Here is a 12,648-nt window from a genome sequence, read left to right as displayed (position 1 = left end):
ATCCCATAGATCCCCCCTGCAAGCCCCCGGGACCCCATGCGGGGGAATGCTCGGAGAACCTCCAGTGCAGGGTGGGCACTAAACCAGTTGCACTGGTGTGGCGCCTAAAGCCTTGGAGGCTAAAAGCAGCACCTAACCTCTGACCTACTTATAAATTTTATTCTTTAATTAAAAAATCTTGTTTCCTTTAAAAACAAACCAAACCCAAACCACATGCTCCGAGTTGTCATTAACAGTAATGAAATTCCTGGGGCGTTACAGGATCCTGGGGTGGTGTAAGATGCTGCTGTGTAAGACACAGTCTGTGTGTGCTCCTAATGGAACTTTTAATTGAACTTGTTGAGAACAACTGAACCTCTTGCCCAAAGAACAGTCTTGTCTTTTAACAAGTGGGATGGTGTGTTGGGGAAAACACCTCATGGCCCTTGTTGGTAGTTCAGCTGTGAAGGAAGGCTCCGTGAGGGAACCGTGTAGCTCTCTAACTCGTTAGTACAAGCAGGAGATGGGGGACAGAGTCACAGCCCCTCTTTGCTGCTCTTTTTCTTCAGTTGTGCTCAGCTGTCATCTTCAGGATTGGGTTCTCCAGCTCTGGAGACAGTGTTTGTATATTCTGGGGCTGTGTGAAGGTGGACTTTCTGAAATCTTTACATCACTCAAGAGACAAGAGCCAGCGTAAGGCCAGGGAGAGATTTAGGAAGAGTGCTCATTCCCAGGGACACTGCAGGGAGGCGAGCTGACCTGACCTGGCCCAGCAGCCATCTCTCATCCCACGTCTCCAGTGTAACCTAGCAGAAACCCTGGGAACTGACTTTTTTCTGAAATGAACACCCGCCTGGGGGTCAGGGTGGTGGGGAGGGTGAGAATTTAATGGTCAGAAAATGCCTGTGGTCCTGGGAAGCTCAGTTCTAGGCAGAGAATCTGTTGCAAAAATCCTTTTCAGTGATGGCTCAGCAGCATTTCTGAAAATGTTTATATCCCAAAGGATTTGCCTTCCTTTATTCTCATATTTTAACAGTTTTAAATTTGGTAACTAACCCTTTTTTACAGAAACAACTGTTGCTTTTGCTCTTCATAAATCTTAAGCAGGCAGCTCCTATATAGTGGGTGGTCTCCTCCTAGCCCTCAGCTTTCTTTAGCAGAAAAAAAAAAAAATCAGTATCATTTAATACCTTCGCATTTCCAGTGTATTTAAAATGGCTTCAGGGCTCCTTCTATCCCAGAGTGGAACAGCAGGCTTGGTCTGCAGCCCAGCACAGCCTGTCTTTGCTGTGAGGACTATGTGAGCAAAGTGCCATCATTTACCCTTCCTGGGAGGGTAAAGCCCTGTTTTGCTGCTGCTGGAGTGGGACTTGGCTGCTAACATCCTCTTCTGCTCCTGACTTGAAGGAAACTCTATTAATGGCCAAACCCTAAAGCTGAAGCTATGTGGCAGGAAGGATATAGGACAAAACATGTTGTTATCAGGTCTTAACAGCTGGAGTGCTAAGACGTCTCTAGAGAGACTGGGTAAGGTACCACACTTTGATTGGGGGGGTCACGTGCTTTATAATTAAGCGAGTTGTAGCAGTGATCCATATAAATCTAATGGGACGGTCCAGCTGGATGAGAAAGACATAATGGCCCCAAATTCCCCCGGCATGGCTTCCAAGGAAGTGGGAGGGCTCTGGCTGAAAGCGGCTGAGCCAAGCATGGGGAGCTGAGTGTGACAGGCCAAGCACCAACTCAGTGGTTTTTTGTTGTGTTTCAGTCTCCAGAGAGGCTGGAGGGAAAGCTGTTGAGACTGGGAGCCAGTCTGCAGATAGCATAGAAAGGCTGTGGGCCCTGGACCCTGCTCTGGGGAGAGCCAGTGCCTAGTTTTGGGGAAGAATCTCGGCTCCCTTCCCCCTAACCCCTGTCCCTCAAGACATGGCAGGCAAAGGACCGTGCCCAGCATCACAGCCCGTCCCATACTGAGCTGGGCTCAGATGCCGCACGCTGTGCGAGCGGGTGGGAGGCCTTAGCTCTCCATCCCATGGTGCTCACTGAAAGCCCTCCCTCCCTTGAGCAAGAAACATGTTTGAGTACGTGTTGTTAGATGGAGTATTTGCCACCAGAGGAGACAGTGACAGTTGCCACCACACAGCAAACAGGAATGTAAAGCACTTTTGGTTTATCTGGAAATTAATTTTTTCTTGTCATCTTGTTTATATTGCAAAATATGATTAACGATGGCTAATGACAAAGGAAAAAGCAAATATGCTTTGCTTTTCTGTGCAAAGGTGTCTCTGTGTTGGCTGCTGGTGTTATATTTTCTCTGTATTGTGTTAACACCAAGGAGTTGCAGCCAAAAATCAGGGCAGCACTGTGCTAGGCGCAGAGCAGGAACAATAAAGACGGTCCCTGGCTTTCCTGCCTTCCTGAAGCACGCACAGGGTCAGTGTCTTGGGCATGACCCCTCTGGAAACTGTTGGGTGGACTGGCACGCTGGAGTAATCAGTGCTCATAAATAAGCCCTTGATTTGCCTCGACCATGCCAGGCAGGATGTGTCCATCCTGGCAGCGCTGCTAAGTCCTCTCCACTGGCCGGTAAATGCCTTCCTCTTGTTCCTTGATGCTCTCAGGAAGTTTGTGTCCCTTTGGCCATTGGCACTAAGAGGCCAGGTCTCAGCTCCCTGAAGAAGTTTGCTGCTCTCTGTAGCAGATAGAGACACCTTTTCTGCTGAGACTGAGACCTCATTTGTCCTCCCTGATCTCAGTGGGACCCAAGGGCACAGCTACAACCTGGAGTGTATGCGGCTTGTGTTATCCTGGCTCTGCGTCTGACTGGGAGTGCCGGAGGGAGGGAGCGTGGATAAGGTCACGCTAAGAAACTCCCAGGTTTGTACGCTTTGTGCTTGTGGCACTACATTTGCGGATTGTTAAAGGGTATTTAGCCCACAGTGTTGCTTTTATAAACAAGTACTTGGGAGCACCAAAAAAAGTTAGCATCATCCAGAAATGGGCCATGTAGGTGTACAAATATTAAATTAATAAACTAATTAACTGCTGTCACCCTTTAGAGCATGCTAAGCTCGTGCAGTTCCAGTGCAGAGCATGCTGGCTTGGTGCAGATCAGTGGTCGGGGTGGAACAGCTCATCTTTTGGAGCAGGTAGATGCCCGTCACCAGATGACACAAGGAGGGATGAGGATCTTCATCAGGGACTGCTCCTGCAGGCAGAAGTGTTTCTAGGGACACGGTGAGGTATGTATGGCACCAGCTTGAGACAGAGAGTGGCAGGAGGGTCCCGGGACAAGAGGTATTGCAAGATGCACAAGCTTTTACATATCTCTGTGGATGTGGCTGGGAGCCTGGGTGAGAATCTGGCGCTTTTCAGGCTTTGGGAAAATGTGTCTGATGTTCCACATTAAAGTCTTAATGCATTGCATTGAAATGAATACCATACAATCTCAAAGTTTATTTTAAAAGTTGTTTTTCACTGCAGTCTATCTCAGAACATGGTTTTCCCCAACTTTCTAATCTGCTGTCTGGGCCTTCTGCAGGGGTAACTGTTTCTCCTGAAGCCCTTGTGTCCTTCCCTTCTATTGTTAGCGATTTAAAAGCTTCAGTTTCAGAATAACACCACCCATGGACATTCGTGTGGCGAGAGTCTCAACCCTGTTGCAAGGAGATGAATGGGCAAGCCTGAGCCTCAGTCTCCATTTCCAGAGCTACAGCCAGGGAGCAGCTTGCTGCCAGGAGGCTAAAAGCCATGCAGACCCCAAACAGAAAGCCCAGTGGTTCCCTTCCATTTCTTTTCTCCCCACTTGTCCACATGCCATTTCCTTCTGGGCCGTGGTTCCAAAGGCACTTAGGGAAACAAAGGAAAGCTGCAGTCAGTGCACCCGCTGGCAGCATCCTGTTCCCGGCCCCAGCAGGTCCCAGCCACATCAATGGATGTAAAATAAACAGCAGTCCCTAGATGTGCTCCGTGTTCCTGTCACAGCCTCTGGGAGCAGTTGCACTCCAGTTGATGAACTATTCCACTTTCCCTTCTGGCCTTTGTCTTATCTAAGCAATAGCCTGACCCAAGCAGTCGGAAACCCTCCTAGCAAATACCTGTGCTGGCTACTGGCAGCCTGTGCAAGGAAACCCCACCCCACCCCATTTCCACTGCAAGGAAGAGATTTTTTACAGCTGTGCTTGAAGGAAGCATTTGTTGAGACACGTTTCTCTAGCAAAAACTCATTGCTGTCAACAGCATTAGGCTGCCCCAGTGCCAGTGTGTTCTTTGGTGTGGCTGTGCCTAGGTAGAAACAGTTGACTTTTTTTTCTTTTCTTTTTTTTTTTTTTTTTTTTTTTTTTGGGTCAGGGGAGGAATTTGCCTTTGGGGATGCAGGGAGTGGGGTGGGATTTTCATGCTAATATCACATAAGCCCAGACAGGCACATTGTAAGAGCAATGAATTAGGGCCTGGATTTTGTGCTAATTGACATGTTAAGTTTCCACATGGAACAATGGGTCCATGCGAAGCAAACTCCTGAGACTTAACATGGGAAGGAAGGCGCGTTTCTGCGCTCTCACACCCCACGCTGCTGCCAATAGCTTTCTCCAACTGCTGTCTGTTCTCCTCAAGCTGGGGCTGCCTTGCAAGCACCCCAGGGAGACAATTTCATCTCGCCCCCCCCGACCCCACTCCATCATCCCTGGATTTTAACAGTCTTTTTTCCTTCATTTCCACCACAGGGACATCCTGAAAAGTGGAGGCACAGCTGTGGATGCTGCCATCGCTGGCTTGATCTGCACCTCAGTGATGAACCCTCAGAGTTCAGGCCTGGGTGGTGGGGTGATATTTACCATCTATAATGCCAGCACAGGTAAGGGCCAGCCCTGGCCTCTCCATCGCGCCCCATCTCCCTGTAGAAGCACAGCTGCCATGAAGTCAGAATCCTTCATGTTCCCTCTGAGCTATTTTTTGAATATAAAAGCCACATCCTCTGATCACAAGCCATGCTTTTGCTCTTAACCCAAAGAATCTGTTTCAGAGAGTGCATCTTTTCACAGAGTGTGTGTGAGGAGCTTTGGATTTAAGATGAACTGACTTTGCCTCTCCTTCCCCCTCCAAAGCAATCCCAAATTATATTTCAAAGTCACAGAGCTGACAGCGCAGTAAGGCGTGAGCGGTGCTGTCTGAGCTGCCTCTGGGCTGCCACAGAGGCAGACGGGAGCAAAGTGAGGCGTGGGTGCTGGCCATGAGCGCAGCAATACGGAGCTGTCACTGGCTCAGCTGAGCCCTTAGGCTGGGACGTCAGGGGCTCATCCTGCATCAGCAGCTCAGGCAGTGCTGCGACATCGTGGCTGCATCTCATGCTGTCCCACGGGCGTGGGTAGGACTCCCCAAAGCGGCACTGAGACTTCCTGTCTCAGGAGATGCATCTTCCCTTCAGAAATCTAAATCTAGCAATGTCCAGGGCCTGCTGGGAAGCCCTCCTGTGGTTGGCGTAACCCCTAGTGTTGTGTTCTTGCTTTATGTTTTTAATGTTTCTTTTTTAACTGCCTTGGCTCCCAAAAGCCCCCAGAGCTTAGAGATCTAAATAGTAAAATCAACAATGAACACAATAACAATACTGTAGTTTTAAAAACCCTGCCAAGTAGTCTCACAGAGTCACAAGTCTGGAAACACTTGAGTGTATCTTAGGCAATAGCATAATTTGGCAAAACACCTGTATCTTTCTTTTTTCCCTTTTGGCAGAGCCATGTAACTTTGTCTCCCATCAACATTGCTCTTCTGTTACCTGAATTGTCCTGCTGCGCAGAGCTGCGGTGGCCGTGCGCAGCCCGGTGCTTGGTACACTAGGTAGCACTGTGGGCTCCTGCAGCGCAGCTGGCTCTGTGGCCTGCAACAGGAAAAGAGAAATACAGGGCAGAGAAGGGGACGAAATAATGGGCTAGACCTGAAGCACAGATGTATACAAGTGCGGTTTTTCATGTTTTTTGGTTTGGTTTTTGTTGTTGTTGTTTTCTGTTTTTTTCTTTTCAAGCTTCCTGATACATAGAGGGTCTTTCAGTGTCACCAGTCTGCTTACAAACACGATGTACATGCCTTGCCATCACTTGGAAAATGGCCCACCAAGGAGCATGAGGCTCTTGTTATGTCTCTGACATGTCCCACCTACAGAGGACATGCAGGAACCCGCAAATCAGCTGTAAGCAGCGTGTCCCAGGCCGTGTCCCAGGCCCAGGAGCCCTGGGGGGGACCGTAACTGGCTGGAGTCAGGCCCTGGCCTTGTCCCTGTACCTTCATTGCCTCTGGGTAGGCACTGCTTGGTTTGCTCTAAATAAAAGCGTGGGAGCAAACAGCAGTGTGTGCTGCCTGCAGCCTGACCCTGCAAGTGTGCTTGACGCATTCAGCACAAGGTTTGAGGGTGGCTCAGCACGGTGCTGTGGGCTGTGGGCCGGCAGCCTGTGCGGTGCTCACACCCGGCTGACGTGGGATGTTCACCGGCTTCAGGAGGACAATGTTATGTCACACGTTTCCCCCTTCTTTCTAGGAACAGTCGAGGTGATCAATGCCCGTGAGACAGTCCCACGCGTGTTTCCGCACAATTTGTTGTCCGGCTGTGCTGCTGGTTACCCCATCGGTAAGGACACAGGCGGGGCTGTGAGGGCTGTTGCGCCCTCCTGGCGTGCAGTGCACAAAGCTCAGGGTGGGGGAAACGAGGGCCTTCCTGACTTTATCTGGAGTTCTGTGTATTTGCTCGCGGTCTTCCTGGATTGTTTTTTTTGCAAAAGTAAGAAAAAATACTAGGTCCATAAAATGCCTTTTCGTAGTAACATTGGCAACCTGACCAGCGAAGGGAGCAAAGCATGAGGAGAAATCACTGCTTAATGTCTCTTCATAGGAAGTCTGCTTTGCAAGACCAGATTTCTCAAAGCACTCATTTCCCAGCAGTTCTTAACAGAGAAAAATAAGGTCAATAGCTGCTCAGACTTCGTGGAAACAAAAGAAATCAACATCTATTGCGCTTGCCCATGTCCTTACATTGGGGAAGCAACCTGGCAGCATCAGGAGTCGAGCTGCTGGGCTCCACCGTAGCTCAGCTCCTCCCCTCTCTCCCATTTGAAGAGGTTCCACGTCCATTTGCTGTTACTGGTTTGGCAGCAGGCACTCTGCTTTAGCAGCACATCTTGGATCTCTCCACATTGCTTGCTGCATTCATTCTCCTCCCCTAGCATGTTTTATTCTGGGGAGTATCCTAGTTCCTGGAGGAGATGTTCTTATCCTTGGAAGAAAAGCCTGAAAAGGAATCAGGAACAATTTTGGTTGGAAGGGACAGTTGGAGGCCTCTGCTTCAGCTCCTGCTAAAAGCAGAGTGATGTCAGAGTTAGCTCAGGCTGCTCAGGCCCTTGTCCTGTCACTTTTTTGAGCTTCTCCAAGGATGGAGAGTTTCACAGCTTCACTTGTTCTAGTATTGGACCAGGCTCTGCCTCGGTGCTTTGTCTCATGTCCCACTGCCATCTCCCTTGCTGCAGCATGTGCCTGCTGCCTCTTGTGCTTTCACCGTGCACCTCTGAGCCTGGCTCCAGCTTCTCTATACCCCTTCTGTGAGGTAGTGGAAATATGTGAACAGAAAAAAGAAATTAAAAAACCAAACCTGCTTTTAGAAGCTGTGCTCCTGCCTCTACAAATCCAGATTTCCATTGGAATGCTTTCAGAGAGGTGAAACACGCTGATGAGTTACTGGGTGTGACACTGCCGTTCTGTTCTTCAGGTTCCCGCTGGATTGCTGTACCGGGAGAACTTCGTGGGTATGAGGAAGCCCATAAGCGATACGGCCGCTTACCATGGAAAGCCCTGTTTGAACCAACCATCAAGCTCCTTTCAGAGCCACTTAACATCTCCCCGGTTATGGACAGAATGCTCCGTCACCCGGACTTCGCCAGTCCTGGAAAAAACCTGTGGTAAGAGCCATGAATTGAATTGCAGTGTGATGACCACTGGTCCCTCAGCTTCAGACCCTTCCTCTGACATGGAGCGCTGCTGCGGCTTCTGCTCTGTAAATACTTGCTATGGAGAGGGAGGGAATAACAGAAGTGTTTTAATTTTTTTTTTCTCTGTCAGAAACTTTTTTTGTAATTTAGAGTGGCTTGGCACAGTGAAGCTGTCTGCTAAGCACATCTTCTCATGAGGAGGAGCGGGCTGTATGTGGCCTGTCTCCGTTTGTGTGGAAATATCCCCTGGCAGCAGGGCCCTGCAGCAGACACTCATTTGGAGAAGCCCCCCTGACCTGAGCAAGGGTCAAAGCACTAAGTCCCACGGAGGAACCTTGGTCTGGGCAAAGAGTTGCCTGGTGCTGTGGGTAGCAATTGGCTGAGAAGAACTTCTCCATGTGCACTGCAGTGTAGCACTGGCTGGAGACTTGCGTAAACCAAAGCAGCTGGGGATAGAATAAACACACGCTGTAAACTGATGGATGTTCTTCTTTAACAGCCCGCTGATATGTGATGGTCAGAGGTTTTTGAGGCACGGAGAGACCTTCAGGTGGCCAGCACTGCAGGAAACACTGAGAGCTGTAGCGGAAAATGGAGCTACAGCGTTTTATGAGGGACAGATAGGAAAGGCCCTAGTGGAGGACATTAGGAAAGCTGGTAAGTAGCACCTACAGTCCATACTAACAGACAGGCCTTTCCCTGTTGGCTAGCAGTGAGTGTTTACCAGGGGAAAGCTAACACTTGCCATTTGGGGTGATACCTGCCATGGACAGGGGACACCTTTCCCCAGTGCTTGTAACTCAGGCCCAGAAGCAGGGCTGAGAGCCACCTGCTGTGCTGGCACTCACCCGCGGTGCTCGTGCGCTGGCCTCTCCAGCTCCCTTAGGCTTTGTGGTGTCCTGGGGTTTGGTGGTGAGGACACATGAAGACATTGCAGTGCTTGGTGGAAGGAATTTGCAGTATATGGGACAGCTCTTTACAAGCTGTACCAAGGCTCTGATGCAGCCAGCCCATAGCACCTGCTAGAATTTAATGTGCTAACGCCCACTACCCGTCTGTTTTTTCTGTTGCAGGGTCCAGTATCTCACTGGAGGACCTTCAGGCATACAAAGCAGAGGTGTCCTCAGCACTGAACATTACCCTGAACAATCACACCACAGTGTTTTCTCCTGGACCGCCCATGGGAGGTGCTGTGCTCCTCTTCATCCTCAAGATATTGGAAGGTAAATTCTTAAGGGAAAAGGGGGAGCAAGAGGTTTGCAAAGAGTGCTGCTCTACAGCAGCAGAAAGTAATGGGCAGAAATGGAGCTGGTGAGCCAGAATGGGCCCCAAAGCAGCAGCGTGACCATGCTATGCAGCATGATGATGAACTGTCTCATTCTCACACTGGGTCAGCATCACCACAGCTGCTGCAAAGGCCAAAGGATACATCATTTTTCCAAGGCTTCGAGAGGAATTGGAGTCACAGTGGAAATTAGTACTTAATTGGTTCTGTGCCCACAGCCTGCTAAAGCATAGGGGAAACTTGGTAAGAACTGGAATGGGAAAAGGAGGTTCAACTCTTTCTTTACTATTCTTCAAAAAAACATTACCTTGGGTCTATTAATAAAATTATTTCATCCTGCTCCGTAGACTATAAACTTCATGAAATTTCACTGGCGACACCCAAGGAGAAGGTGGAAACCTACCATCGCATTGCAGAGGCCCTGAAGTTTGGCAATATGCTAAAACCCCATATGAGTGACCCGGCCTTCTCCGAAGCTCAGGTGAGCTGGCATGGTGCATAATGGCAGCCACAGACGCCTGCAGCACTGGCAGCTGCTTCTGCACTGCTGCATGACAGCAGGGAAGCAGGGAAGGTCATTTCCTGCTTTTTTTTTTTTTTGAACCTGCATTGTCACCAACTCATTTTAGCCAATGTGCTAAGCCCTCAAGCAGGCTACCTGTTGCCCAGCCTGTCCTGCTGCCAGCACAATGGTACAGCAGCAAGCGATGCTCTGACACCCTCCTGCTTTGCAGACACAGAGGGAAAGAAAATGCTTCAAACTGCTAGTCAAGAGCAATGCTGTTTGGCTAGCCAAGGTGGAGGCAGCATTAGGCCATTTACTTTGCAGTTTCTGTTCAGCTGTAGGCTGGTGCCCACTTGCCTGGTAACAGAGGTGCACATGCTCATGCCAACACCAAGGTGTGTCAGGACTGAGCTTGTTTCATGTTCTGTGATGAGCGTGGCCTGTGGATTCAGGCTGGGGCTGAATGCAGCCAGTGCAGGTCCCCAGGCGCTGACTATTGGGGCTGAATCCACCCAGGCTTCCTTGTCCCCAAAGACATGCTTTGGTGATAGAAGCTCAGTGTCCTTGCTGTCATTGCAGGTGACTGTGGGGACCATGCTGTCTGACAAGATTGCTGAGCTTGCCAGAAGCCGAATTGATGCCCGTGGTGACCATCCACTCAACCATTACAGCTTGCTGGAGTTCATCTACAACCACAGATACAAAAGTAAGGGCACAAGCCACATCTCTGTGCTCGCTGCAGATGGCAGTGCTGTGTCCGCCACCAGCACCATCAACTACCCGTGAGTAGCCAAGGGGTTGGTAACTGAGTCACACAGGCCGTGTATCAGGTTCCCAGGGTACTGCAAGGGCTGTTTACCAGAAATGCCAAACCCTTGGGCTTCACTGGTTTAGGCAGTCTCTTACTCGTGAACGCCTTTTTCATGTGACAGCAAAGGTCTCTGAGCATCAGCCCAAAGGAATGTCACAGGTCACAAAGACATAATAACTTGCTGAGCTCTGCTGAGTTTCTGTGAGTTGGGCAAATCCCCACTTCCACCACTATCAGGAAGCTTAGTGCTGGCTCCAGCACAGCAGCACAAACCCCTTGTGGACCCTCTCCCTGAGGCAGCTGCAGGCTGGGAGGAGACAGAGGTAACCCACGAGGTGCCAAGTTCGGTTAGTGTCCTCCACAGCAGCACTGAAAGGCTGTTTCTTTTTCCACTGCAGCTTTGGCTCCTTTGTATATTCTAACCAAACTGGGATCATTTTAAATAATGAACTCGCCGATTTCTGCATAGCAAACAGAAGTATTAAACCAGGTGAGTATTCGCACCTGCAAAATAAAACCCAGGGCCGGGAGACAGATATGCAGGCTGTGTACAAGTGGCCAGGGAGTAGCAGTAAACTGCAGGCATGCTTTCCTTTCTGAGGTCTGCATCAGAGCAAGTTTGTTTTTAGACTAACAGAAAATAAAGTCCCGTAGTGTGTCTTATCTAGTCACATATGCCCTTACACGGAAACATGGGAGGTTTTGGTTCTGATCAGGGAAATCAGAGATTTAAAAAAAAAAAAAAAAAAAAAAAGCTGAAGCTGATTGATGGGGGGAGGGAAGAAGTGAAGAAACTTCTGCTGAGGCAAGCTTGCTGAGTTTTTTAGGCTCATCTATGGCAAAGTAGAGAGTTGCTGCACAATAAGCAACGCTATAGGCTTACACTGAGTTCCGTAACACAAGCGTGTTGATGCAGAGACGTTGCTTTGTGAAATAAGCTGTCCCTGAGGCAATCTCCCTTGGGTCTGCCATGAGAAAGGACATCAGTCCTGTGATGGCAGGATTGCTGCTAATGGTTCCTCAGCTGGGTTGAATGAGCTGCAGCAAGTCCTGAAGGCTTGTAGCGTGCCCTGCCCCAAAAGATGCTTCCTGTTTAGCCTGTGCCATAAAGGGCCAGGTTCTAGTGAGACAAGGCCTTAGCACAAGGAAGCCACTTTTTCTCAAAGCCTTGAGCTTCTTGAGGAATGGGCAGCAGCTTGGTTTTCCATGGGGAATATAAGAGGTGTGAGGTAGGTAAACTTGTGCTTTCCTCCACATGGCGGGAATAATACTCTGTGCCCCTGCTCAAGGAGAGAAGCCGCCCTCAGCAATGGTGCCTTCCATTCTCATCTCCAAGACAGGAGACATGCTGGTGATCGGAGGAGCAGGTGGGGGCTGGATTATCAGCGCTACTGCTATGGTGAGTAGCAGTCTCCTTGGTGCTTCATTTGCAATTTAGAAGTCACGAAAGGCTGCACAGTGGAGAGCAGAGCAAGTGCCAGCTGCCGCACTCAACTCTTTTTTTTTTTTTTTGAAAGGGAAGAATTTTGAAGAAGTTATTAGGAAGAAAGACATTGCAGAGAACCTTGGGGCCCCAAAAATAAACTGCTAAGCTACATGCTGGAAGGAACAAGAATCCTAGTTTTGACTGGGACAGAGTTAACTTTCTTCATAGTAGTTATGTGAGGCTGTGTTTTGGATTTGTGCTGAGGAGAAGGCTGATAACATCCTGCTGTTTGTAGCTGCTGCCAGGACAGTCAAGGACTTTTCAGGTGCCAGTGTCTGCAGGCACAGGAGAAGCTGGGAGGGAGCACAGCCCCAGTTACTAGCCTAGGATTCAACCTTAGGTTTGGGACTGAGACCCAAATTGGCCAGTGGTCTATTCCATATCATGCACGTCATGCCATAGGTGAGGCTTTGTCTGGAAGTACTTTCTCTTGCTCCCAGTCATCTCCCTGTGGGTCACCTGTCTCTCAGGGTTATCTCAGTTTCTCCAACACTCAGGCTCTTATCTCCATTCTGCGATTGCAGTTTCGGGACTCTGCCCTGCTCCAGGATTGTTAGACAGAAACAGGCTGAGCCTTGGTCAGCGGGTGGTGAGCACTATCACTGTGTATCA

At 49.5% G+C, this 12,648-nt stretch overlaps 1 protein-coding gene across 1 annotated transcript in view; it reads left to right on the top strand.

The window, feature by feature from the left end:
* GGT5 (gamma-glutamyltransferase 5) overlaps nt 1-11,949 on the top strand; it is a gene marked incomplete at its 3' end in the record, with an annotated part of 15,174 nt that extends 3,225 nt beyond the window's left edge. The window contains exons 2-10 of the mRNA XM_010078448.1: nt 4,704-4,834; nt 6,509-6,598; nt 7,730-7,919; nt 8,449-8,606; nt 9,023-9,172; nt 9,582-9,715; nt 10,319-10,521; nt 10,949-11,040; nt 11,840-11,949. Of these exons, the coding sequence (XP_010076750.1) occupies nt 4,704-4,834; nt 6,509-6,598; nt 7,730-7,919; nt 8,449-8,606; nt 9,023-9,172; nt 9,582-9,715; nt 10,319-10,521; nt 10,949-11,040; nt 11,840-11,949 (1,258 nt within the window). The remainder of the gene's footprint in view (nt 1-4,703; nt 4,835-6,508; nt 6,599-7,729; nt 7,920-8,448; nt 8,607-9,022; nt 9,173-9,581; nt 9,716-10,318; nt 10,522-10,948; nt 11,041-11,839) is intronic.
* Nucleotides 11,950-12,648: the final 699 nt, after the last annotated feature.

Source organism: Pterocles gutturalis, unplaced genomic scaffold, assembly GCF_000699245.1.
Source record: "Pterocles gutturalis isolate BGI_N339 unplaced genomic scaffold, ASM69924v1 scaffold1818, whole genome shotgun sequence".
Classification (NCBI taxonomy): Eukaryota; Metazoa; Chordata; class Aves; order Pterocliformes; family Pteroclidae; genus Pterocles; species Pterocles gutturalis.
This window is presented reverse-complemented; position numbering and strand designations above follow the sequence as displayed.